Below are 26,763 nucleotides of genomic sequence, written 5' to 3'. Positions count from 1 at the left end.
TCCCCAGTGCCATTCTCAGACCCTGTCTGGGCAGTATTCATATCAAAAGTCTGGTCTGTTTTTAGGGCATTCTCTCTTCTGTGCAGTTCTTCTTTCTCCTCCCGAAGCAGGAGATGTTCAGCTTCCAGCTAAGTAATATAAGACTGTTAAATATAAAGTTGTCCGTCTGCAAAAAATGCTTTCGGAAAGACATTTTATCAAACATTCCTTTACAACTTGCAAGCCATAAAGAGAAAACTGATTTAAGTTTACCTTTATCCTACTAAAATGAAAATTATTGTGAGTGATGAATAAGCACTTATCCTCTACTTCTTCTCTGCTGACTTTTCACCCAAAAAGCAAATCAAAATCCCTTAATTTTCAGTTGCAACCCATCTTCTTTTGCTTAGTATTGATGTTGTAAACAGCTTAATTGAGCTGTGCATCTCTACAGATGCCACTAGAGTGGGAGAAGTTGTTAAATATATGTAGGTTTGTTATTATGTATGAAAGGCAGTCACTGAGATTCCATTTAGACATCTTGTGTATGTTAATGTATGTTACTCATAGCTGAAAGATGTGTTAAAAAGTAGGAAACTAAGGCTTGAAGCAGTTGATTTTGTCTAAGATGGGTAATTGGTAGAGGTCTGTAAGGACATGCATGAGATACCACAGCAGGTAACACTGCTACTAATACCAGGGTAATTTTAACATGCTCACTACAAAGAGTTGCACCAGGAACTCCTGTTAGGAAGTGACAAATTATCTGCTTGGCAAATGAGTGTCAGTGAATATGATGAAATTGTTACCCAGAGAGTCTCAAACTGTTTTAGGGGAAAAAAGGTAGTGTATTTGGGATCTTGGCATAGGGTAGAACTTAGTCAAGTGATCAAGTCTCCCAAGCAGGATAGCTGGTTGCACTCTGGATGGTCATGGAAATGTGCTAAGGGCCCTTGCCAATGGTGTGTTTGGCTGGATCAAATGGATCTTTAGCTCACTTTTAGCAGTGCAGCTAATCCATGATCCTATATGACTACAACAGGATACGCAATATCTGTTGCTGCTGATTATCTTAGTTTATATTCAGAACATCTCCTGTCTCAACTATGCATAGATCCACTGCCTTTGTTACTAATTTTGGACCTGCAAGAACAATTTCTACAGTGTATTTATAATTTTGTGTACAGTTTGGCCAACTCTGGAACAGGAACAGACTGGGCAGTCCCTAGAAGGGGCCAGATTTTCCATACAGATTGGTAATAGACTCATTAAAACATATGAATTACTCTGTGCAAAATGGGAGGGAGCTGCCTGTGGAACACTTCAAGATAGTCCAGAATTCCTTCCTGGAGTGTAGAGTGCTGCTACACTGATCAGCCAAATGCTTAACTGCAAAGGCAGCTTGACTTCAGTCTATCACCTTGTTTCCAGTTGGTTCATTATCTCACCTGGGCAGGTGGCTAGCTGGGGAGTAGCTAAACCATCCAGGGAATTAATAACTGAGTGTGGTGGGTGTTGCTCATGGGCACAGCTGTGCTGCCCAGCTGGACTGCAGTTATACCCTCGGAAGAAGTTTGAATTTCACGCCTGTGACTGAAGTTCTGTAGTTCTTGGCCACAAAGTCACACATATTGGAGAAAACAATTCCAGCTTGGTGTCTGCATTCCTTACAAACTCAGAGAATTATGTTCTCTTGGTTTTAAGGTGCTGTGAGCATTGACACTATGTGGTGCTGAGGCTGTGAGTGCCAGAAGAGCCAGGATCTCAAACCTTAGAAAAGAGGCCCTGCAAAAGGTTGCCATCTGGTTCAGATCAGTGACAGGTGGTGCTTGTAGCCCAAGTGAGAGATGGACCTTCTCTTCCTGCCTGTTTTCAGGCATTTGTTAGCTTGTTTGTTGTTTTGAAGGCTCATCAGAGATACAAGGTGTATCTTGAGGTTGGAGCTATCTAAGCAGGCTGTGAGAGGCAGGGGAGATAAGTCCAGCAGGGAATATACTGGTGAATTCCTCTGGTGAAGCAGAAGGTTCACAATGTGGGCTCCATTTGCAGACTTATTTGAGATGAAGAAGTAGCTTGGTTACAGTATAACAGCAGAAGCAAGCGGAATAGCTGGGGAGTTTTCTGTTGTGCTACATGAACAAAGAAGATGATGCATCAGTTGGAAATGGAAGCATAACAAATTCAAATTATACATAAGGTCTACAGTTTGAACAATGGAAGCAATCAACCTCTGGAACAACACACAAGAAATATATGTGTTCACAAAAATATGCTCTTTTACTCGAAAATTGTGATATAAAGATTGGAGATCTTTCTAAAAGACATGTTCCACTTCTACTACAGGTTGGTGAGCTTGGTGCAGGAATTATGTGGTTTCATTTTTTGGTTTGTTCTGTTATTCCCTAGTCAGTGTTTTTATACATGACTCTTGACATCCAGCTTCTGAATACTTGATGGTAAACTGATCATGGTAAACTGATCATCCTAGCTTTGTGATGCTTCTAAAAATGTAAACTAGTATGCTTATTTGGGTTGATCCCAGCAGTCTTACAGTTCTGTGCTCTTCTGCCCTCCAGCTAAGGATATCTGACCAGATGTCACAGGTTGGTATGAGAGGAGATTTTTCTGTATGGATTTGAGTGTTGCAGAATTAATTCTTTCTCTTCAGCCTTTTGGAAAGAGGTCTTTTCTTTGAAAAGTAGTTAATTTTAATGCTTGTATAGAATATTCTGTAGTGTCCATAATAAATTAGTTGTATCTTGTGTGGGTTTTTAATGTTGTTTTCTATGGTGTTCTTAGTCCTGTGTATAGTGCATCTCAGCTTTCAGGATAAGGGGAGTCTATAATTAATAGTACCTGTGGGACTAAGAGTCTCCTTCCTTCTTACCACTTCTACTCCAGAAGGATATTGATTCTCTTTCCTGTTTAAGATAAATTGTTCGGTTCAGTTCTATTCTCAGAATAGTACTAAAGATAAATTTTGCACCTTCCCCAACTCCTCTCTGTTTTAGATAATACTTGTATTTATTTTATGTATTAATGCATTGTTTTTTCTGAACACAGAACTGGCTAAATTGAAGCCATTCATTGTAACATTTTTGTTTTCATTTGAAGGTATTTGAAATAACAAATTATTTCTTTATATAGAAAATGAAAGTTTCTAAATATATGTTTCTGTTTTTACAGGCTAAAGCCTACCTAAAGATAGCTATGGAAATAGTAAGACGACTGCCATCACCTCCTGTTTGAAGTGTTTATCACTGGAACTTAGCAAAAAAGCATCTTTTGGTGCGACCAATACAGAAGAGTCCTGCTGCCTAATTGAGTGGATGCCATATTTTAGTTGTAAGAACTTTTTTTAGGTGATGATTTACGAATGTGAATTTTACTTTCTTCACTGAAAACCAGATGTTGTGCCTGAGCTCAGTTTGCCAAAGGATGCAAATAATCAAAATAAATTAAATTTATGATTGCACATTCCTTTGACAGTGCAGTAACTTAGAATTTTAATATTAAGGTATATTTTTGAAGTAAAGAAAAATTTGATCGTCGAACTGCATAGCCTTCTGGTTTGTTGGGTTTTTTTGGGTTTTTTTTTTGGGGGGGGGGGGTTATTGCTTTATATTTCTGTGATCTTTTGTGTCAGTGTGTGGAAGGGGAAGAATATACCTTCAAGATATGAGTTTCCATTTTCAATTAGATGTCTGAGTTGATGTTTAGGCTTTTTCATATACACAATCAAGCATGGGTATCTTAACAGTACCATACTGGGAATTTAATCATAGTAGGGAGTTCTGCTCTTTACCTCTGAGGGACCAAGATTTTCCCTGTAATCCAAATAATTGTCCATAATGTTGAATGCAGTTGTTCTTTCTTACTGAAATGATGCAACCTAAAGTGCTGGTATACTTTTATGTTAAGAATATTTACGTAATATGAACCCAGAATTTACATGGGAAAGCTAGACATGACTTATGGGTTCAGTTTCCAGCTTAGGTGAATTTGTAACCATGTAAATTATATACTCCCAAACCTGCTGACTTTTTGCTTTAAATCAGTGCTTGCCTGCACCCTCCCTCATGAGCTCTCATATCAGTGTTCAGCTTTTTCAGTATCATATTATCACAGGCCTGTAGAATTTAGACAAGTACTCAGTTGTCTAACTTATTTTACAAAAAATTTAATCTGCCTCAGTGCTCTGCCCTTTCTTATTTTATCGATAACTTACTGGTTCTTTGTAATTGAGTTTTAGCTCTACGTATAATATCCATTTACTTCTGCTTTATGTACTGCAATAGTTGATATGTATGTCTTTCAGTAATCCTGTAGTTGTTTTGGCATATTATAATCATAAATTTCCCTGGAAAAACTCCAATATTTGACTGTTTTTATGGCAGTAGACTGTGATGCTTTCTGAACTTTGGTATTTATTATTTTTGTCTTAGTAAAACGTTTTCCAATTTGTCTGAAACCCAGTGAACAATCAGTATACAGATATAATGATGTTTTCTCTTTCTTTTCTTTCTCATTATTTCTTGGGGTAGTCAAGTGAGGAAATTTGCTTTCCATTGTCCATTTTTTAAACTCCTTTTTATGGGTTTTTTTTTCCTCTTTTAATTAAGTGCTGTGGTTTTGCTCTGTTGAATCTTTCACCTGCAGAACTATTTGGAATGTCTTTATCCAAAAAAATGGTTATAATGGTTCAGTATATCTACTAAACCAGTCTGAAAATTCATATTTAATTAACATTTTTGCAAAAGAAATGTAGTGAGTGAAACGTGGTTTATTGATTAAATTGTCAGTCTTCCAAAATACGTGTAATTGTATGGAATAGATAAGACATTTCTTCATTTAAGGGTAGCAGTGGTCAAACCAAACTTAAAATGAGAACTTATTTGCTTTGTTTCCCTCATTCTCACCAGTGGAATCATATCCAGTGCCCTGCCCTGCTCCCACATAGGAACTGGAGGACATTGGCACTTTGTTAGTGCTACTTAAAATGTTAGAGAAACTCATACCAGTGGGTTATTTTATTATGCAGTACATTATCGAATACAAATTAATGAATGCTGTTTAGCATACTGGATTTGAAATCATAGTTCATAAAATCACAAGTATAAATTATTGGATTGGGGATGGTGGTGATAGCATCAGATGAAGGTTGAGCAGGAGACTGTAGTTTATAAATATAGATTATAGACTTGATACACACTGTTGTTTGCTCTTTTCAACTTCAATATTTTACTTTTTATTTCCTAGTGTACGAGTGTGTTTTTTCTAAAGATGTTAATCGTAATAATAAGACCTGACTTTCTTAAGTTGTATGGGTAGTTGTTCTTTGCTCAGGAGGAATTGAGACTTACTGCAAAATTACCAGCACAGAATTATTAAAGTCTGTATCATTTTAAGCTGCAGTTACGCACTACAAAATCCCAGAGAGGGTGAAAAAGAAAGAGGCATAGGACCAAGCAGGCAGGACTGGGGATGGAGATGGATGTCAGTCCCAGATTACTTTCGTGTATGTTAAAACCAAGAATCCTAAGATCTCCTTGCATGGGTTATTTTCACGAGTGACCACAGTTCTTGTGTTTGCACATAATTCCCACTGTTCCTTGGGTGAAGAGCATATGGGCTGAGTCTTAACACAGCACATTTCCTGGCTTTCAGAAGTTTCAGTTTTGATGAAGTTGAAGCTGAAAGAGGGTGTAGAATTATATGTGTCAGTGAAATATTTTTCTGTAAAAATTTTATTGCTATGTTTAGGCCATTGTGAACAATTTAGCCTTTGAGACTATGGTTTGTGCAGTCCTTCAGATTTCTCACAGCAATGACAAAATCTTTAATTGCTATTTGAAGTTATGAGTGAAAAGGTTTGTGAATGAGTTTTTCATTACTAATTTAAGTTTAAGCTACAACCTATTTGTGTGCTCTGATTGGTCGTTGTGGTGATGAGAGAATCTTAATGCAGAGAAAAATGGCAGAAGAAATTTGCCTTGTGTTGGTTGAAGGCCTGTTTGGGCATAACAGTGATGAAATGATAAAGTTTTCAATTCTTGCAGGAGTAATGAGGAAGGTTACCAGAACTGCCACCTTGGATTTCCAGACTTCAGCCTGTTTAGGCACCTGGTTGACAGAGTCCCAAGGGATGCATCCCTGAAAGGCAGAGGAGTCCAGGAAAGATGGATATTCTTCAAGATGGAGCTGTTAAAGGTGCAGGAGCAGGCTGTCCCCATATGCTGAAAAATGAGCCAGCAGAGAGAGGACAGGCCTGGTGTAACAGAGCTCCGGCTAAGACTCAAGAGAAAAGGGAAGTTTTTATGACCTTTGGAAGAGGGGGCAGGCAACTCAGGACTCCAAGGATGTTATGAGGTTATGCAGAGAGAGAATGAAAGGGCCAAAGCCCAAATAGGATCTAATCTGGCTCTGATGTAGAAGACAATTTTACATCTGCTCACCAAGCTACTTCCCATCATTTACCAGCAGTCCTGGCTAAATGGGGAGGTCCCAGTTGACTGGAGGTTACAAATGTGACACCCATCTACAAGAAGGGCTGGAAGGAGGATCCTGGGAACTACAGGCCTGTCAGTCTGACCTCAGTGCCAGGGAAGACTATGGGGCACATCATCTTCAGTGCCCATCATACAGTAAATACGGGACAGCCAGGCCGTCAGGCCCAGTCAGCATGGGTATATGAAATGCAGGTCCTGGTTGACTTGATCTCCTGTGGCAAGGTGGCCTTCAACCATCTTTCCCACAGAATTCTCCCAGAGATGCTGGCTGCTCATGACTTGGACAGACATACTCTTTGCTGGGTTAAAAAATGGCAGGATGGCCAGTCCCAAAATATTCTGATGAAAGAAGTTAAATCCATCTGGTGACTGGTCACAAATGGTATTCCCGAGGACTCAGTGTTTGGGCCAGTTCTCTTTCATATCTTAATCAATGAGATGAGGGGATCCAGGACACCCTCAGTCAGTTTGCAGGTGACACCAAGTTGGGCAGGACTGTTGATCTGCTTGAGGATAGAAAGGTTCTGCAGAGGGCCCAGGACAGGCTGGGTTGATGGGCTGAGGCCAATGGTGTGAGGTTCAGCAAGGCCAAGTGCCAGGTCCTGCACACCTGGGCCAGAACAATCCCAGGCACTGCTACAGAGTTAGGGAAGAGTGGCTGGAAAGCTGCCCAGAGGAAAAGGAGCTGGGGGTGTTGATTGACAGCCAGCTGGACATGAGCCAGCAGTGTGCCCAGGTGGCCAAGAAGGCCACCAGCATTACTGGCTTGTATCACTACTTCTGTGTTGCCAGCAGGACCAGGGAAGTGATTGTCCCACTGTACTCTTCACTGATGGGGCTACACCTCAAGTATTGTGTCCAGTTTTGGGTCACTCACTACAGAAAGGACATTGAGTTACTGGAGTGAGTCCAGAGAAGAGCAATGAGGGATTGGAGCACAGGCCTCATGAGGAGCACCTGAGGCAACAGGGGCTGTTTACTCTGAGGAAAAGGAGGCTGAGGGGAGAAGTTACTGTTCCTGACAACTGCCTGAAAGAAGGTTGTAGTGAGGTGGGTATTGGTCTCCTTCCTAGTAAAAAAGTGGTAGGAGGGGAGGAACAAGCCTCAAGTTGCATAGGGGGAGGTTTAGATAGATATTAGGAACTATTTGTACACTTAAAGGGCAATTAAACACTGGACTAGGCTGCCCAGGTAAGTGGTCGAGTCAATATCCCTGGCGGTATTTTGAAAGACATGGAGATGTGGTGCTTAGGGACATGGTTTACTGGTGTTACATTTACAGTTGTACTCAATGGTCTCAAAGGTCTTTTCCAACTATGATCTCAGGTCTATTAATAAAAAAAATCCTGCAATTGTGAACTTGCTTCAGCTTAGTTGGACTCACTAGGATCTAATACAGCAGGTGAATAAGGTGAATACTCCCATAATATCTTTCCCTTAGTAATTATATGATTTTTCTCCCAAACCCATTCAAACTCCAGCTTGGGGTTTTCCTGCTTGTGATGTAGTTGGTGTTGATTAGAGCAGGCTTTGATCTGAGGCAGGTGCTGCTTACTGATTTGTTGGCAAACTTTGTTTAGGCTATGATTGACCCCTCTAATGTAAAGCAAAGTCTGCTGTCAAGGGGGGAAGAAAAGGGCAGTAAAAAAGCTGTGATTGTAATGCCAGTGGGTTTATCTCCAGGTTCCCAGAGACCCTGCCATAGTAATACTGGGCTTGCAGGTGAAAAAACATATGCAGGAGAAAAACAGTAAGAGAGCAACAAGGGAAAACCCTCTTTTGCTTTGGTGAAAAAAATAAGAGCTGTGAGAGGGTCTGCGGTGTACAGAACTTGTTTGCCAAGGTGAAGGCACCAAAGACACTGCGTGACCATGGAAAGGGGATTTTTATAGTTGCTTCAATTGTGCAAAGCTTCTGTCGTAACATCCCCAACCGCGAGACTGGCATGTGAGCTCTGTATGGGTATGCCAGTACCCAAGTCACAGGCACTGCTTTGATCCTTCCAGGTATCATTGGTGAGAGTAGGATCTCCACTCCTGCTTTTCCACAAGTTCAGCAGTATTTGCTGAAGGTGCAAGAAACTTGCTCTATACCTGGCTTTGGCAGAGAAGATTCAAATCCATAGCTCCTAAACCTAGGAAATGTCCTCACAAACCCAGCTTAATCTTTGCTAAAGGCTCTCAAGGAGCTTTCATAACTTTTTCTGATAAAGCTCTATCTCTCGTGGAAGAAAGAAGGAACATAGTCTTAATCACAGCCTAATTTTTATCCTAATTACTTGGGCTGGACTTCATTCCTTGCTTTCAGATTTACTGATGATTTTGACATAGTGTCATGTGTCACTGTAGTTTCTTATAGCCACATCTGGGCCTGTATTGTCATAATTTTTATGTAACACAATTGCTTTGTAGCAGAGATGATTAGGGGTGGAAGGCTTCTGCTTAAGGACACTTGGCAATAAGATGAATCTGAACTGCTGACTGGATTTCAGAATTGGCTTGTAATGACAGGAGTTACAATGACAATTCTATTTTGTCTTGGCAGCATATAGCCAAGGCACTGTCACGTCAGCCACATATCCCAAAAACAGTGAAAAAAAAGATTATTCCAAAAGTAGTTTTCAGCATAAGTTTTTTTTTAAGCAAAGAAGACAGGCACAGCTTGTCATTCTTTATGCACCTATTCCTCTCAGTTTCACAATTTGTATCAGTCTGGATCTGCATAGAGATTGTAATCAATGCAAATAAATGACTTCTAGGGAGCATGTGAGTCTTCAAATGAGCTGGTGGGGGGAAGAACATCTGTTGTCCTTTAACATCACTTAGAGGATTCACAGAAGTGTTTTCTCTCATACCACTGAGATTTTCTAAAAGTTGTGTTATTTCCTGTGGTCCACAGGTTTTCTCTTTTCTGTGTGAGACAGAAGACTCCCCACACTTGCCTTCCCCAGGTATGCTTCCAGTTACTAAACAAGGTCTGTAAAAGGTATAGAAACAAGGTCTATAACAAGGTATACAAACTTCTCGTTACTTTTTTTGAAAAGTGTTAATTTATAATGACTTTCTAATGATACTTACGAGTGCTTTTTTCCTTTTTACCATGAGAGATATATTTTTTCTTCAAACTAATATTGAAGAAATATTCTGATGTAATTTTAAAGCCCAGTTTGGCTGCATATTTGGGAGAACTAAACAAGGTGAGAAAATATCTTACTAAGCCAAGTCCATCTTCTGTAGATTAAATTTTTGAATTTTTGTCCAGTGTGTAAATGTTGCAAATATTTCACATCTTGGTGAAGTTGTTAAAATGAAAATGTTCAGGAGCCTGAAGAAAGAATTTTGAGGGTGGTATTAGATCTGTCTGTAGGCTGGTCAAACAGGCCAGGATGGGTTTACATGCTGGTTTATCTGCTGAATCAGGAAGCTTCTACATGTTTTTTAGAGGAGGAATTTCCATATAAACAGGCTTTTGTCTGTGATACCTGGAGGCCTCTAATTAATTACATTTCAGATGTAGTTGGGAAGGTTTGGGTTCACACTCCCCACTTCTTCCTGCAAGATAATAGGACCCAGTGGCTGTTTTGGAGAGTTACTTTTTTAGGCAAGTGTTAAAAGGCTGGGGAAATGTGCCTTGTAAGCATTTAGGCTTTGAGAACTTAGTCTAATAAACCCACATTTATTTGTGAGTGCCAGCACTTCTGGCATCTCTTTTGTAATGCCTTAATATCCTGAGCTTTCAGAAAGCCTGTGAATTTGTTGCTTGTTTGCACATTTTTATAAATGTGCGTTTTCCAAATGCATTTCTTGTTAACACAGGCACTGCTACTTCACTTTCAGCTTGAATTCTCTACAGTGTAAACAAGCAGCTTTTCTTGACTATTGGTAATGCATCTAGAAAGTTATCCCTCTAGAGAAAGAAATGACAGGGCTGTTTGATGCCTTCTCCCCTGTTGGGTTAATGTAGGAAACTGTAATTGCTGTCTCGGTGAACATTGTTGGTTTTGTTACCCTGATGGGAAATATATCTTCACTAATACAGCATGAAACTGCTGATAAAATCCCTTTTAATTATTAAAAGCTTGCAGTTCATGAACAAGGAAAACAGTACAGGCTAGAGTAATATATTTAAAATATTCTGATTCTTACACCTTTTAAGTATGTTTTTTTAAGAAAATAGTAGTAGTAAAGACTTACAGACAAACTCTGCTGTTGAAATGGATTGCTTTCCACTGGCTGGAAGGGTCTGCCATTTTCACAAAAAAACATGACTCAGGCAAGTTAAGCAGTATGATTCATCACAGTGACTGTGTACAGAGTCCTGTATATGAATCTGCAGTAGCAGGTGACAGGAGGGAAGAGAGATGAAATCCCAGCATTTGCCTGGAATGACCTCATCCCAGGAAGCCATAGGAATTTGTTTGGCACAGTGAAAATACAAGCAGAATTACATTTTTAGTGAAGGCAGATGGGTCATGGCGAAGCAGAGGATGTCTTCGTAGTTTGTAAATGTTACTGTCATATGAAAGGAAAGAAACATTTACACTGTCAGAAATAAAATTGGGAATGTATCTGTCACACCTCTGCCAGAAATGTGCAGTTGGGGAATGTGTGACCTGGGATGCCTGGCACCTGGGGATGTGTTGATCCTGGTGCTGCAGAAAGAGGGTGGGACAGAATCATCAGATCTCTGCAGGTCCTCTGGTATCCTCATCTGTGACACAATTTCTGCATGTTAGGGAAGCTACTGAAAAATATATCTATAAGTGAGTAGTTGAAAACAGTCACTGCAGAGCATTATTGGAGAGATGAGCATCTCAGTACTTGGTTGTTCTGTTTTACATCAGATAATGTGTCATTCTGGGGAATTTTATCAGAGTTTGCATTTCACCTGTCTTTACCACAGGAGCTGAAGTTGAATACAATAGCAAGAAACATAATCACTGCGAAGTAATTTTCCTGACACTAGAGTGATTCCAGCATCCAAGGAGTCACTTTGAATTCCTGACTGAATTACTGTACCAGAGCTTAACATACAACAACCTGAAGTTTAATCCTATTCCAGTTAATTTTTTTCTATACAAAGTGGTTCACTTTTCCTTTTGCAGCATTTAACTACTGTTGATTTGTCAGTTAAATGATTTGTGTTCAGGGACTGCTAGAGGGAATTTCACGCATTGAAATGAGATTTTAATTTTATTTCTTTTTAAATTATGAACGATGGGTTTATTCTTTATTTTCTGTGTAGTTTTCAGGAACTGCAGTCACCATAAAATAGGATAGCAGGGGGACATAATTTTGGTTGTTGGACTGGAATCTGGGCAGCTGCTAATCGTATCTTGAGAATACAAACGAGCAAGATGAAGCTCTATTTTTTTTTAATATGAATGTCTTTATTTAACCTTATCTTCATTGGCAAAGGGAACAATCAATAATAAACTGTCAGATAAAAGGCAAAGGACATTTGAGAAGTACATGGCTTAATGGTCACTATTAAGGATCATGGAACCAGATTTCTGGTGCAGAATACACTCATATGCACTGACCCTGGAGGAGTCAGCAGCACTGAAACAGTGTCACAGAAGTCTCCACTCCCTACATGAACTCCACACTCATTCTGTGATTTGCTATTGAGAAGAGTCACACCTTAAATGTGACTCCAGGCTCTACATTGGCCTGTCCATAACACGGGAAGTGACTCACTGAAATGTTTATTCTTCACTCCCCAGGAAAACAGGGATCTGTTTACTTTGCAGTGTATCGGTGCTTCTTATCGGAGTGTACAGTGTCCCTGCTGGGGCTGGCACTGGTCAGTATTTGTTGGTAGGTGGCATTCTGTTTGTAGAAGGGCAGTTGTAGTGTGGGAGCCATGTTCTTAAATGGCACCTGGCTTCACCTGGCAAATGTTATGGGCTGTGATTGTGGCTTTGGTTGACCTTCCATTTGAGTAACAGTGCTTTATTTGTAGACAGCCTTTATGTTGGGTTTGAACATGATACTAATAGGGAAGGAAACTGGAGGAAAACTGGAACTTGTTTACTGTTTCTGTGGCCTTTTCACAATGAAGACCCTTCTTCTGCAGCATTGTAAATTAGCAGTTTTAAGCCACATGGCTTTGATAAACTGTCCTTTTACTGTAAATAATTTATGATACAGTTTTGTAGTTTCTGCTGGGGCATATTAAATACATATTTTCTGCAGTCTATGTTCTCTCACTTAGTAATACTAAAACTTAAAATAATGGAGCCTGGCATTTATGGAGAAGTGGTGGTCAATATAAAATGCAAAGATATATGACTTCTCATCCTTAGTTGTAAATAAGAATTAATTTCACTCCTGTGATATGTTGGGGAGAACCAGATGACTGTCTCTCTGTAGGAGGCCAGCCACTGCTTGACGAGACTGGCAGCAGAGAAGTTTGCTAGCAATGAATGCCTTACTCTTCAAGAGGATTATTGCATTTTGATTAAGATCAGTTTATTTGCATTACTTTACACTGTACTGTTTGATTCAACCCTTGCAACTGCTGCATGCTGACCTCCAGGGGTTTTGTCCTGTGGGACACCTGAGACCTTAGCCTGGCAGGTGACCCTAAGTTCCTGACTCATTTGCCATCTGAGGTGCACAGCTCTGCTTATGTGAGGGGGAGGCCTGGAGGCATGCCTGGCAGAAGTTGCAGTGATTCATCAGCTCTCCAAGGAAACCTCTGCCAGGCTCACTTCAAGCCTCTCTTCCCCTAAGGGAGTTCTGAGCATTCGTGTTCTTTTAATGAGCAACATAGGAAGATACTCTTGTGAAGCAGCAATTCCACAGAAGACAGGAGACACAGATACTGTCAAAGCGAATTCATCCCGGAGCTTGTATTAACTGCTCATTACCAATGTTTTGTCTTTGTTTTCTTCAGCTCTTGTTTCGGTGTAAGCAATGTCAAGTGATCTGACAACAGCAGAAAATCACACTGTCTTCAGAGGGTTAGATGCAGTTTAAGTGTATTTCTAACAGCATTCATTGGCAGACGAGCATTTCTGTGTGGGGAACGCCTGTCCTGTGAACTCATTCAGATTTCAGCCCAACAGTGCTATTTGTTGTGGTACCAGTGCTGCTGTTTCAGGTGTGTGGTGCTGTTGACTTGCCTGGCTCATGAAAAGCAAGCTCAGGGGAGTGCTGCTCTGCTCTGGGCCCCAGCACCATGCTGGCTCACCACAGTCTGGTGCAGCGAGTCTGATCATCCTGCAAAAGGGACTGCAAAGCATTTTGTAAATGCTGGTGTTTACAATACACACCGTGGCCCAACCCCCTGCCTTGTGGTACAGGGGCTCAAAACACAGATTCCTTTTAGGAGGGGGAAGATCAGCCCCTTGAACTTATTGTGAGGGCTATAAAAGGGAGATACTTCTCCTAACATGTTTCCGTATGGGAAATTTTCCCAACCAAATGGGCCCTTGGGAGATGGGAGTAGGCTGTAGGACAAGGCTACCAGCCCTGGGGCTCAGTGACCGGCTGAGCAAGGGCCATCTCCTTTAGCCTACTGTGTGGGCACGGCCCATCCCTGCTGCTTCCTTATGGATTTCATCCTTTATTTCTCTGTAGGTTGTCAATGAAATCCAGGCATTACAGATCCCTTTTACACCATGTCTAGCATTGCCTACCAGTCTTGGGGATTGGTGAGAGACCTGTATGTCACGTCTGATCTGATAGGGTTACACCCAGATGAAGGGGAAGGTGGTGACAGTTTTCAGCAAGGGACAAAGCTCTGCATGCAAAGGCAGGTGCAGGGATTACAGGGAAGTACAGGCAGTGGAGATGCACACAAGTCTGTTTGTTTGCAAACTTACTGCAGGTTTTGTTGAAGGAAAAATATCCCATGGAAGTGTGGTCTTCACTAAGAGGCAAGGAAGAGGGAGAGCAGAAGGGTTTAAGAGTTGTGGTTATGTAGGGAACCTTTCACACATGTAAATAATGCGATAATTCTCTAGTCTTTTGACCCAGGTACTCTCTTCCAAAGAGAAACATGACATCTGTTTCTCACAGTGCCTGTAAGAATCACCCTTTTTGCCATAACTTCCCAAAACAAGGGGAAGTTTCTTCTCATAACTCTTAATACCCCTGTTCGTTTTGGGGATGAAACTGTTACTAATCTAAAAGAATGTGGCTTGAGGGCAGGTTTTTTCCCCTGCACTCATCAGTTCATCCTGCACTGTAAAGAGCTTACAGATCACAAATACATTGTGCTGTTTTGTCATGTAGGTTACTCCTTTCAGTGGCTGTAGAAGAATGAAACAGTACATAGCTTTCCATCTCATGATTATCTAATTATCTTCCATAGGATTAGGCTTGGGAAATCAGATAATATTTGCTGAAATGTTTTGTTGCAACTGACTACACAAAACTTGTAAACTGAATTCACAGAGGCACAGACAAGAAAAATGAACACTTTTCATAAAAAGTTTTCCCCTCCAAAAGTCAGTGACTTTCCTTTTTTTGTCTTTCATTATTTAAAAAAAACGAAAAACCCCAAACCTCACTGGTTCTTACCTTTTTCTGCTTTCTTTAAATTATTTATTTAACTGAGAACATGGATCTAGATCTTAGGTGTAAGTTCTAAATAGCAGGAGGTTTTGGAGATTGCAGACATTTGGGTACTTGCAGAATGCACCAGTCCAAGCAGTATAATCATTTGAGGTAGATTCCATGAATTTAATTATTTACCAGAAAATACTCTTTTTTACCCTGGCTTTGTTTTTGACAGATAACAAGAAACATATGTTCTTTGATAACTTCATATTTAATGCCTACCCATATAATATGTTAAAGGAAAATTTTTTCAAGAAATGTATTTGCTTCAAAACAGAATTGGTAATATGAAGGCTTTGATTTTCAAACTGGTATGAAATGGAGAGCAAATTATTTTGTAAAGAGTTTTTTCCAAATTTTAATATATTTTATTTCAGACCATTGATAAAATTATATCTGCAATTCCTCTTATGTGGTTGAATTTGAAATGCTATGACAAAAATAGGGGTGCAGTTGTTTTGGATCTTTTTCTATGTAATAAGGTACATTCCACATATAATTGCTTCTAAATCCAGCAAAGTGATTATGACTATGTTTTTGTAATGTTCTCTAAAAGCATACAATTTATACTTCAGGATATGCTGCAATTTACATTTATAATAACATTATTTTGACTCATGCTAATCAAAAAGGAAAAGGGGCAATCCTCCTCCCCCTTTTTAAAGCACAGTTGGGTTAGGTAGGCAAAATACCACAGCATCTGCCTTGCAGTCTCTGTTTTGAGGTCTGCTTTTTAGGTGGCTTGATCAGATGCCTCTGGAGTCTTCCTCAGGGCTACAAAACAAATAGATTTTTCACAAATGTTAACAGCAGAGGCAAGGAAGCTTCTGCTTTGGTAGAAGTGTCAGCTGAGGAATCCACTCTGTTATATTGCTAGAACAAAATACAGGGAGGCAGCATGGATCACAGCTGGGATCAGGAATCTTTCACCTGGAGGAGGAAAACTGGGCTTTAGCCAAATTTTGTAATGTTAGAAAAATACAGAGAAGGAATGGAATTATCTCAATCTGATACAGCTACCTTAAATACAGTTTTTTATGAAGTTATCATTTTCATTTGCATCCTGAGTACTTGATGCCTGCATACCTAGAAGTTATAATATTTCTACAAAAAATACCCACGTACTCAAAATTGATATCCAAAAAAATGCCTGCTCCGGGGAGCAAACAGGTCTGAACTGAGTGCCTCTGTAGAGATACAAACCTGTCTCTAGGTAAAGGGATGCAAACTGTGCTGCCTGAACTATTTGAAAGCTTTTTTAGTCCAGATTCCTCTGTGCCTATAATGTCATCATACAAACAACAACGAGGTGTTGTTTGTGTAGCTACTTTAATGTGAGGACACAATATTTGGGACATTTATTTATATATTACCTAAAGTCTGTTAGCTTTCATATTTATATTGCATATAGACCTGACTCTAAACATCAATGTAAATGCCAGCACTTGGGCATCACTGGTGTCACAGCCTTCACACCTCTGCAGTGGAAGTTCCTGCTGTCCCTCATTCTCCTCCTTCATAACCCTGAGTTTGTTTTGTGGAACAAAATGTTCTTCTGAAAGATAAGAGAGACCTTCTTCAGCTGTTATGCTAAAATAAGCATAGGGCAAAATTAAATGCTTTTGAAGAATTTGATCTTCTCACTCTGTAGGTGGGAGCACTGTTCTTTTCTCCTCACCACTATTGTGATGGTCACCTCCTATTGGGTTAAATGCTCAGTCATTCGTTCTAGTATACTAGTGGTAGTAAAGAAAGGAAAAAAATCCATGATTTAATATAGCTTTCACAGAACAATTAAAATACTTTTTAAAATTATATTAATTTTGTTGATTCTGCTGTCTAGATATACCTCAAGTAAGGATAGAAATGCATTTTGGTACATAAGGGGCTACCAAGCAATTGATTTGGAAAATGGTGAGTGAAAATCAGGAAAGTCATCAGGAAAGGTGAAAAGAGGAAAGGTCATCCTCAGTGTGTATGAATAAATACTGCCAGATATTATTTAAGAACAATAGGTAACTATTCATTGCTTCTATTTCAAAGTTGCTTGGCACTGCCATTCTCTAGTGTTTTCCCCATGCAAACAAACATCTAAAAATGCTTCTGCTTATGCTTATTAGCATATGCACCTTCAACAAAACAATGAAAGTGACTTCTGCATCTGGTTGTCTTGTAATTTATTAATAAGCACATACTGTTTAAGAAGTTAATTCTTTTTTTTGTAAAAAGCATTAAGAATTTATGTTGCAGAATTTTTTTGCTTTTTAGAGAAGTGAGAAAATAGTTTGTTGTTTGATTTTATTTTTTTTTTCCTTTTTGTATATGCTGTATGTATCTGTATTTTCTGTCAAGATGCACAGAAGGGGAAACTTTGCAAAGGTCAATTAAAACATCTCCTTGATACAATGAGACAGTGAAATGCTGAACAGGGAGCCCAGCCCTGGAAGGTCACCTGGGTAATTTAAAGCAGCAAACCCAGTACTTAGTTTTGCTTTTGCATTGGAATGATGGCCTTAGCCTGCAACAGTCCAGTCTTCCAGATTTTTATGATGACTATTACTGAATATTCTTTTTTCTTTTACCATACTGCAATGTGGTTAGTTAGAGCTTCTATTTTTACCACTTAGGCTTGTGTTTCAAGGTTACTTCCTTGTGGCTTAAAGCTTTGAAGAGCTAGTTATATCCTTTCTGTTGCCAGTATGCTTTTATGCTTGATATCCCCACATCCTTATATGAATGGCATTCCTATTAAAGAAATTATAATTATCAAGCTCTTACAGTCTGTGTATGGCCTGTCAGGGCATCTGGAGACTTGCTGAGTATTGATTTTTCTCCACATTAATGGGAAATTTCAAATACTGAAGTCTCTGACCTGCTGCTCTAAACAACATTGCAGAATGAGCACTGTCAAAGCAGGGGGCTGAGTGACTGATGGAAGAAAGCGACCACGTAAGTGCCTGGTGTATTTGCACAAGCTGGGACAATTAAAGCAAGAAACAAGAAATTACAGACAAGTGCAGAACACTGTTTTATTCAACTTGAAACAGATGACTTCAGATACCAAAAGATTCTTCTTCTGTGACAACTTTCAAACAACCCTCACAGACTTGAGCTGGCACCAGCTGATGCTATAGAGAGTATAGTCATCACTGATCTTTTCTGGCTTTATTTCCAGGAAAGAAAGAGGTCAGAGTGGCTAATATGAAGTCAGTATAATGTCTTAAAAAGAAGTTAATATTTTAAAGCATGTTTTGTATTTCTTGATGTGACCTTCAGTTCTAAGCAAACAAAAGTGAAGGTGAGTACGGAAAGTCTAGAGCTAATACTGACTGAGAGTGATCCCAAGTTCAGTCTTGCCATCCCTTACTTTGCAAAGGCTGCCATCAGAGCTGCATATAACTCATGATCTGCTTAAGGAGAATTGAAGAAAACAGCCAGCCAACCACTCAGCAAACAAAAAAATCCTTTTTATTTGCCTGTGGTTTTCAAGGCTCTATTTGAGACTCTATTCAATGGTATTCAGTGGTTTCTGGCTTTGTTATTTTGTGTTAATGGAAGTCAATGCTATAAAATCCCAGACCTATAGTATAAGGGGGAAAAAAAGAACCAGGAAATTTTTAATGAAATTGTGAAAACTGGCAAAATTACAGGTTGTGGAGATTTAAGGGACAACCCTATTGCTGTTAAATTATTGCTTAGATGCTGACAGAAAGGATTAGTTTTCTGTAGCCCTGTGTAGTGCAGTTGCTCTGGGCACTGGATGGATCAGATTAGTGAGGCTGATCAATGAAAGAGGAAATCCTGTGGCAGCAAACAGACAGTGGATGCAATGGGACAAACTATAAATATTGAGTGAATGAAGATGCCAGAACAACTGTTTGAAAGAGAATCACTTATCTCCTAAATTAGATGAACCAGAATGAAAAAATGAGGGACTTTGCTGGATGCAAGCATCCTCATGTCCCCTGACATTAGACAAACATAGAAAATGGCCCTCCTGGGATACCACAAGCTGTGGATTTACTTTTGCAGTGGGCCCAGACCTCTCCTGCTGGGCATGGATGCTGCAGGAGGAGCAGGTAGAGGCAGGATACTGGGTGGGTGGTTGTATTCAGTGCTGTAGCTGACTTCCTACTGACACTTATGTGAAATGGTTGGTGATGATTCTATGCATTATCTTAATTGCTCCAATTTCTGATCTTTTGTACTAAACAGATCATTACATACGACACTGAGATTAAAATACACTGTATCCCCGATGAAAAAGACACCAGGGCAGCTGGTTGGGAACCTTCTGGGAAAATGTTATTTCATCAGTGACTAGTGACTAAATAAAACCAAATCTTCATACATTAATTTCTGGTTTTCTTCATTCCCTCTCTCTAGCTGTTTCACCCCCTTTTTCCTACCTCCTTGTCCTGTTTTTTCCTTCCATTTCCACTGCTGCAATCTTTCTTTGCCTATAGGATCTCAGTCCCAATTCTTCTTGCTTGATTGGCATCAGTTGTTCAGAGATCCTGGAAGTAAAACCTACCCTGAGACCTAGGAGTTAACATTACATGGCTTGCACATAACCACTGTGTCTTTTTTTTTTTTTTTTTCCCATGTAATTAAACTTTTTTTAAATTTTTTTTTTTAAATTGAAAATACTTAGAAAAAGGTTCTTTGCCTTTGTTTCCCCAGTCCTGGGCCCTGCTTCTGTTGGGCTTGTAAATAATTAAAAAAATTAAATTTGATTATACATTGATAAATCTTTGTGAGATTTTTACATTCTCTTACAATCACTGATCTTGACAGTGGTCCTAATGTTCTCAGATTCAGGCATTGTCTCAAATGTGAATAAGCAGCCTGAGAGGTGAAGGGGTAACTGATTCATATGAATTTACTTTTTTGATTTTTTGTTCAGGTTTTTTCTTCATATGTGATGCTTTCCTATTTGTACTTCCTCTTGCTTTCTTCTTCCTTGGTCTGATGAAAGAGTGCTTGCACAAAGTGCTCCCCAGTAACAAAAGTCTTTGAGTGTGGTGAAGGGCAGAGAGGTGAGATATTCCCATCCAGGACAGAGGGAGAGATGAAAAGGAGGACACACAAGGAAGCATATTCACAGCATGAGCATTAAGTACCTGTATCTACTGGTGTTTCTGGCCAAGTAAAAATGTCTTGATCACAGCTGCCAAGTGAGTCAGTGTGTTTTCAATGGAAGTTTAGAGGTATGGCCCAAAATTGCTGCTTGCAGCACAAGGCAGTTCTTAAAGCTCACCATCAGAGTCTTGTACTGCTCATATGGATGTTGGATGGTGGTGGAAAGAGAAGCAGCAATGGAGAGAATATTTCCTTCACTCCAGTGTCCTTTAGTAAAACATACTCTGCTTGGGAAGCTTATTTCTGGATGCTAATAGAATTGCATTTTGGAAAAATGTCAGGATCAGTACAGTAAGCAGACTTTTATACAGACCTTTACAGTGCCAAAAAGGAGACATTCGTAGTCTCTTTAACTCTCATTATCACTGCTCTTAAGTCTTTGATATCTCTAGAGTGGAGTGTGAGCTACTTGTGCTTGCTGCTTAGCTTTATTTAGCTGTCCAGCCATGTGACTCAGCAGTGAGTAGCCTCGATGCCAAGTCCATATGCTGCTGTGTTCCCCAGCTCTTAGGGGACTGTTACTTAGCAAGCTGCACATTTAATGCTGAACACATGGGAACTGCTGTGTGGTGTGAATATGCTGGCCCAGCAGACTTGTTTCAGGGCCAAAATGCTTGACAATCAGGCATAATTTTTCGGTATCATATTCCCTTTCAGGGGACTCTCCTGACACATAGAGTCCTTTCTTTCTTTCTCTCTGAGCCATCATTAGGTGCTCAGAGATCCAGAATGTAAAAACTGCCCTGAGACTTGGGAGTGCTTTACAGGGCTTGCACGCCCCCTCCCTTCCTTTCCAATGCCAAGGTGAAAATGACCATGAAAGTATTTAGTCACCCCTTAGTAGCCCCTTGCCTGCTTCCCTGTAGCCTTACAATGCCCTCTGAACCTGTATTTCAGAGAACTATACTGGGAGCTTACGGAACGGAAATAAAAATGAAGAAAAGCCCCAATTCTTTAGTTAGAGCAGCTGGTAACATTTGGCTTGCTAACAGGCTGATGCTCTGAGTCTGATACCCCAGACACAGCACCCTATCCCTATGGGCCATGAGTCATGCTGGGCTGTAGCCATGGAGTTTCCTTCAGTCTGATGAAGAACCAATGCACACGTGCTGCTTTCTCAAGCTGTGACAGCAGCACACTGTGAGGCTGCCTCTGCTCAAGGCTGTGCTTTGTTGCAGTTGGGACAGACCAACAACATAAGCAATGTGAAGTTCACAGGTTGAGAAAAAGTCAGATCAGCTGAGAGAGATGGAAAAATCTGATCAAGCCTTCCCCAAAGAAGTTTGCTTTTTGGTTGGAAACAGAAGCTTCAGTATCAACTCAGCACGGTGATGTTGCAGTACTGCTGAAGGAGCACCAAAACTTGTCCAGCCTTTCCAACTCTACCAGTTTTGGGCCAGCTTTACTGTAAGGAATGGTACTTAGCATCACTGCCACTGTGGACTGGATCCAGTCTGTCACATTCCTTTGAAACCCCTCAGGTGGGATGACAGAAGCAGCTGTACCCTTGAAAGAAAAGCTCAGCATATTGTAAAGACCAAATTGATGTGTTCTCCATGCCCTTACTTGTGCTCTCCTCTCTCTCAGCACAGCTCACTCTACAGGCTGCAGTGGGCAGTTCAGGGGTAACAGCAAACTCCCCGGGGTCCTTTATTATTGTTGAGTAAAGACAGCTCTAGGTCTTTAGGGGAAGCAAAGAGTGAACAAACATGAAATAATAAAGTAAAAGGTGAGAACAGGACGTTGGTTGTATTGAATCATACCATCAATCATCACCTTTGCCTACTTTTGTCCATTTTTATGGACAGGACTATTAGCTCTCTTTTCCTATATATATGTATTTATTTTCTTATTGCACTGCATAGTTTTGCTTCCATTTCTGTGGGCTGCACTGCAGTGAAGCTGGCAGCAGCTTTCCTCTCTTCAGTGCTCATACCCATCTTTGCTTTGTTCTTCAATTGCTAAGGACAGAGCAGTACCAACTGTTGCTGCTGTCCTCTGGTGATGCTGTATAAAGTCTGACAAAAAAAGGGGAAGGAAAAAAAAATGGGAGGGGCATTTCTTTCCTTCCTCAGGGACTTAGCAACATTTTGAGACTTGAGCTTCAGTAGGGCAGTGAATGAGAATTGGTATTTTAAAACTTGGCAGGGTGCACAGTCCTTTCACAGTCTGTGGTATCGTGCTCTTAGCAGTTTATTAGTCTGATGTTTCACTTGCTTTCACATTTTTGAATGAAGATTTCTGCACCCTCATCAGGCTAGGGAAGCCCCAGAAACAGGCTTAGTATTAGGTATGGTTGGAAACTTTTGGACAGACTTTCTTCTTTTGAGAAGGTTTTATTCTTTGAAAATGAGTTGTACAGGGGTCATTGATTTTGATTTTTTTTTTTCACTTGCATTTTGCTGTGGATCATACAATTATGTTACCCTAATTTTAGTTGCTACAAAATGAAATGCAGAATAACAAATAATAATAAAAAGGTTAAACCAAGAATGAATTGTTTTGACTTAGAGGATTTTTAATTTTGTTTTGTTGGTAGGTTTTTTTTTTTAAGTTCCAATTTTTTGGTCTGGACTAGAACAAACAATTTTTGCAACATCAGTGGTTCATGTGAGGGACATTTTGAAAAGTGAGGAGCACTGTGTGCTGCTCTGCACTGCTCATCCTCCTCTTTCCAGCTGGCTGTGCTGTGCAACTTTTGCTGTGGTCAGTGGCCTGACCTGCTCAGAAGCATCAGAAAGGTCTGAGTATCAGCCTGGAGAAAAAGAGTGTGGCAGAGGTCAGCAGTTTCTGCCGAGGGCAGGCAGAAAGGATGCCTGGCTGATGGAGGGAAAATGAAGAAGCCTGGCTGGCTGCAGTCCTGGGTCTGGAGTGAATTTATTATTTGCATGGCAGTGTCCTTTGCAGAAAGGTGAGGTGACAAAGGGAGTCACTGGGATAAAAATGTGGGAAAGGGTAAAGGAAAAAAAACAAAGAAGGAACAGAGTTGATAAGTTTTGACAAGAAAAAATGGATAAAGTTAATGAAGACTGCAAGAGAAAAAAGGGGAAAAAAAATCTGAGCAAGTGAAGATGAAGGAGCAACAGGTGACTCAGGGCTCCCTTAAGCTGACAGAAAAGACAAAGATGGCTCTGATTAAGAGGTCGCAGAAGCTGAAATTATAGAAACAGTGGTTGAAAAGGAAAGGAAAGAGGAAAATGAAGTGAGGACAGAACTAAATAATATAGTGAGATTCCCTTCTCAGTAATTTTGTGGAAATGAGCAGTGGTTCTGGGCATGAGGTGCTAATTTCTGTGTATTGAGAGAGCAGCAAGGGCCCTGACTTCTGGTACTTTTTCTTGTCTCCTTCAGTGTCTTAAGAGGCACGATGGTGCCCTAAAGCCTGATAACAGGAGCGAGCTATGCTGTGAAATTCCATCACTTTTAATTTATCTGGCCACCATGGATGTCGCAGGGCAGGAGTAACATGCAATTACTCTTTAATTATATGATTAGTTAATAGGGTTTTCTATTAAACACCATGTAACTATGTGGAGATTACCATGTAATTACCTTTAGTAGATCCAAAACTAATTAGCATATAACCTGTATTCTTGCCTTGTGGTTCAGCAGGCTATAATCTTGTAATGATATGGTACTCACTGTGTTGTTAGCCTGCCACTACACGCTAATTTCCATGTAGTTAAATGCACAGTAGTTTTCATGCAAGTAGCATTTGTGCCCTGTTACCAGTTGTCCTATAAACTTGTGCCCCTGTTGGCTTTGACAATGACTTAAACCAATTACATTTTCAAATTGCATTTGTGCAGTGTTTTTGTTACACCCCTTGCTTGCTACCACGCTGTAAACTCGGCTGGATAGGAACAGTAAAACCAATCACATTCATTTGCCTCATGGCACCAAAGATGCTGCAAAATGTATGCACCCACGTTACTGATGTTCACAGTGTGTTTGTGGAAAGCAATGACTTCTGGGTACTAAATGCTGCAGGTATTGCACTCGTTCAATAATCATAATAAAATTATGTGTACTTTAAAGATAAGCATCACTCTTCACATTTCAGGGAAGGTAAATTCTTTATGTATGTTGTTTCTCTTTTAAAATTCCACTGAAACACTGGTGAGCAAAGCCAGCTTCCTTGATAAATAGAGGCCAGATTCTATCTTTTAGTTGAGGAATAAAATGGTTTTTTAAAAATATTTGCTGTATTTTCCCATGTATAAAAGCAAATTGACTGTATTTATTCTGCACTATATTCTTTTTCATTGATTTTCTAATAAAGGACTCCAGCATACCTGCTGGGATAGGACAGTGAAAATGACCACTAAAACTATAGTTGTGTTGATTTTTCTGCATTTTTCCCTTCTTTTCCTTTTTGTTTTCCTTTTCTTCTTTTTTAAATTTTTTTTTTTCTTTTTTTCTTCATAGTACCCACTCCTGTTGCTTTTCCAGTGGTTCTCCCTGTCAGGATACAAATACAAATCATTTTTCCTTGGCCAAGAGTTGATTAAACCTAAATTACACATAGTCTGTGTAAGACAAAATTTCACATCCTCTTGGCTATAAATCTGTGTCACTTTATACAGAAATGGTGTAAGCTGCAACTATTCCTCCTTCATCTTTGAGACTTACCCAGTAATTTTCCATTAAAATGAATAGTGTTTTTCAGGTATTGCCTTCTAGTTCCAATAATAATTTCTGCACTGATAATCTTTAGTTTGCTTAGTATGTGTTTTCAGATGCTGATGCCAGGTATTGGGATGTTAGGATGTACCTCATCAGTGGCATTTTGCAGAAGCTCTCCACCCCTTCAGTCTTTCTGACTGGTTCCTCGGGAGACTGTCTGGTCAGTCAGACAACAGTAATATTTTCATTGAATCATTTAAAATATTAAAAAGAGGAGAAAAAGATTCAAATAGTAATGTGAATGTGTTTGGGGGGGTGGTTGTCCTTGCTGTTTTTACTTTATGTAATTTTTTTCTGCGAGCAGGAATTTGGATATAACCACAATTAATTACAAATACAGTGATTTGCTGCCTGCATTGCGCCTGGCATCCAACCAAGCTGCTCTGTCTCCTGTCCTTCTTTGCCTCCTCATCTAGACCCTCTAGCTTGAACTCAGACTTGAACCTAGAGAAACCTCAAACGTGTAAACCCAGTCCAAAAAATTACTCTGCTCTCATGTGTGTATGTCCCCTTTCCTCAGAGGGTCTGCCCAAGGACAGGAGGACCTTGAAGACCGTGGCATTTTTAGAGTAGTGGGTAAGCTGTGTTAGCAAGGTGAGCTGGTTGTGGGTTGGATCAGTTTAATTTTTCCCATCACTGGGGTGACTTGTGCCCTGTTAGAATTCTGTCACCTCTGGCTGCAGTAAATGCATTTCATATTCACACATTCAGGCTGCCCAGGAAAATCCTCTGTAGGAGCAGGCCCAGGTGGAGGCTCACAGGGCACGGCAGCTCTCACCACCCAGACTCTGTGTCCTGCACTTGGACAGCAACATTCTGCTTGGTTTGAGTGTGTGGGTTTTTCCCAGGCAGTTCTGCAGACTGTTCCCTAGCCTGTTTCTGCTAGGGAATGTCATGTGAGACAGTGACAAAAGCCTTAATAAGTCAAGATATACGACGTGTACTTATTCTTTTATATCTGCCATGCCTGCATCTTTGTCAGAGAAGGAAATTACGATAGTCTGACATGACTTGTTCTTGGCAAATCCATTATTGGATTTTACTCATTTCTCCCTTCCCCCCACTTCTTTTCTTCAAAGTCCTTTGAAGTATTTTATTTGCTCCAATATTTTTACTGACTATTTTAAAAGAGTTTCTGCTCTTGAAACTGTCTCTGATTTTTTAATTTTTTTTTTTATAAGTCACATTAGTTAGCGTAATAAAAGACATTACTTCCGCATATTAACCAGTTCTGGCATGTACCTATACACTAAGCTACAAAACTCTGCTGCTACAGTATTTACACAGACTGGTCTGAAATTTCCTAACCTCTCCATTCACTTCTTTTAAATAAGAGCATGACGCTGCTCATTTTTCCTTTTCCTGGACCTCATTGTTCACTATCCATGAGCTCTGTGAGGTAACTGCTGATGCTCCTGACACTATTTCAACTACTTCAAGTATCTCATGATGAAATCAGCCTGGCCAGGTGGACTGAAAATATCCATCTACTCTCTAATGGCTTTTTCCCTCTTACAGGCAAGAGAGACATTAACCCACGTGTTGTTGGCACTACCAGTGTTAGCAAACTGACTACAGCTCAAAGAATTCGATGCTTTGCCCACTTTCAGATATCCTGCTGGCAGCTTTCTGTAGTGACATGAGGCAACCAGGTGCCACTAATTGCCAGGTAGTGGGCTTGACCTTGTGTGAAGCCCACCTGTGCCTAATTAGGGCAGGCCCCTACTGCCCATGAGCAGGATTAGGGGGCCAATAAAAGCTCACACCTGGGGTAGCCAGGGGGCTGGTTTAGCCACCTTCAGAGCAGTAGCACCGATCCAGGCTGGTCAGAGCACCATTTGTGAGATTCTACTGGGACATCTGGTTGGACCTTGGAG

The 26,763-nt window shown here is 40.1% G+C and overlaps 1 protein-coding gene across 6 annotated transcripts in view; it reads left to right on the top strand.

Annotated features, from left to right (window-relative positions):
• The window catches only part of NUBPL (NUBP iron-sulfur cluster assembly factor, mitochondrial), a 71,256-nt gene extending 67,723 nt beyond the window's left edge, over positions 1-3,533 (top strand). For all 6 annotated transcript variants that reach the window (XM_071746162.1, XM_071746164.1, XM_071746163.1 and 3 more), the window contains one exon: positions 3,166-3,533. In XM_071746162.1, the coding sequence (XP_071602263.1) occupies positions 3,166-3,228 (63 nt within the window). In that variant the 3' untranslated portion in view covers positions 3,229-3,533. The remainder of the gene's footprint in view (positions 1-3,165) is intronic.
• The last annotated feature ends 23,230 nt before the right edge of the window (positions 3,534-26,763 follow it).

Source organism: Heliangelus exortis, chromosome 5, assembly GCF_036169615.1.
Source record: "Heliangelus exortis chromosome 5, bHelExo1.hap1, whole genome shotgun sequence".
Classification (NCBI taxonomy): Eukaryota; Metazoa; Chordata; class Aves; order Apodiformes; family Trochilidae; genus Heliangelus; species Heliangelus exortis.
This window is presented reverse-complemented; position numbering and strand designations above follow the sequence as displayed.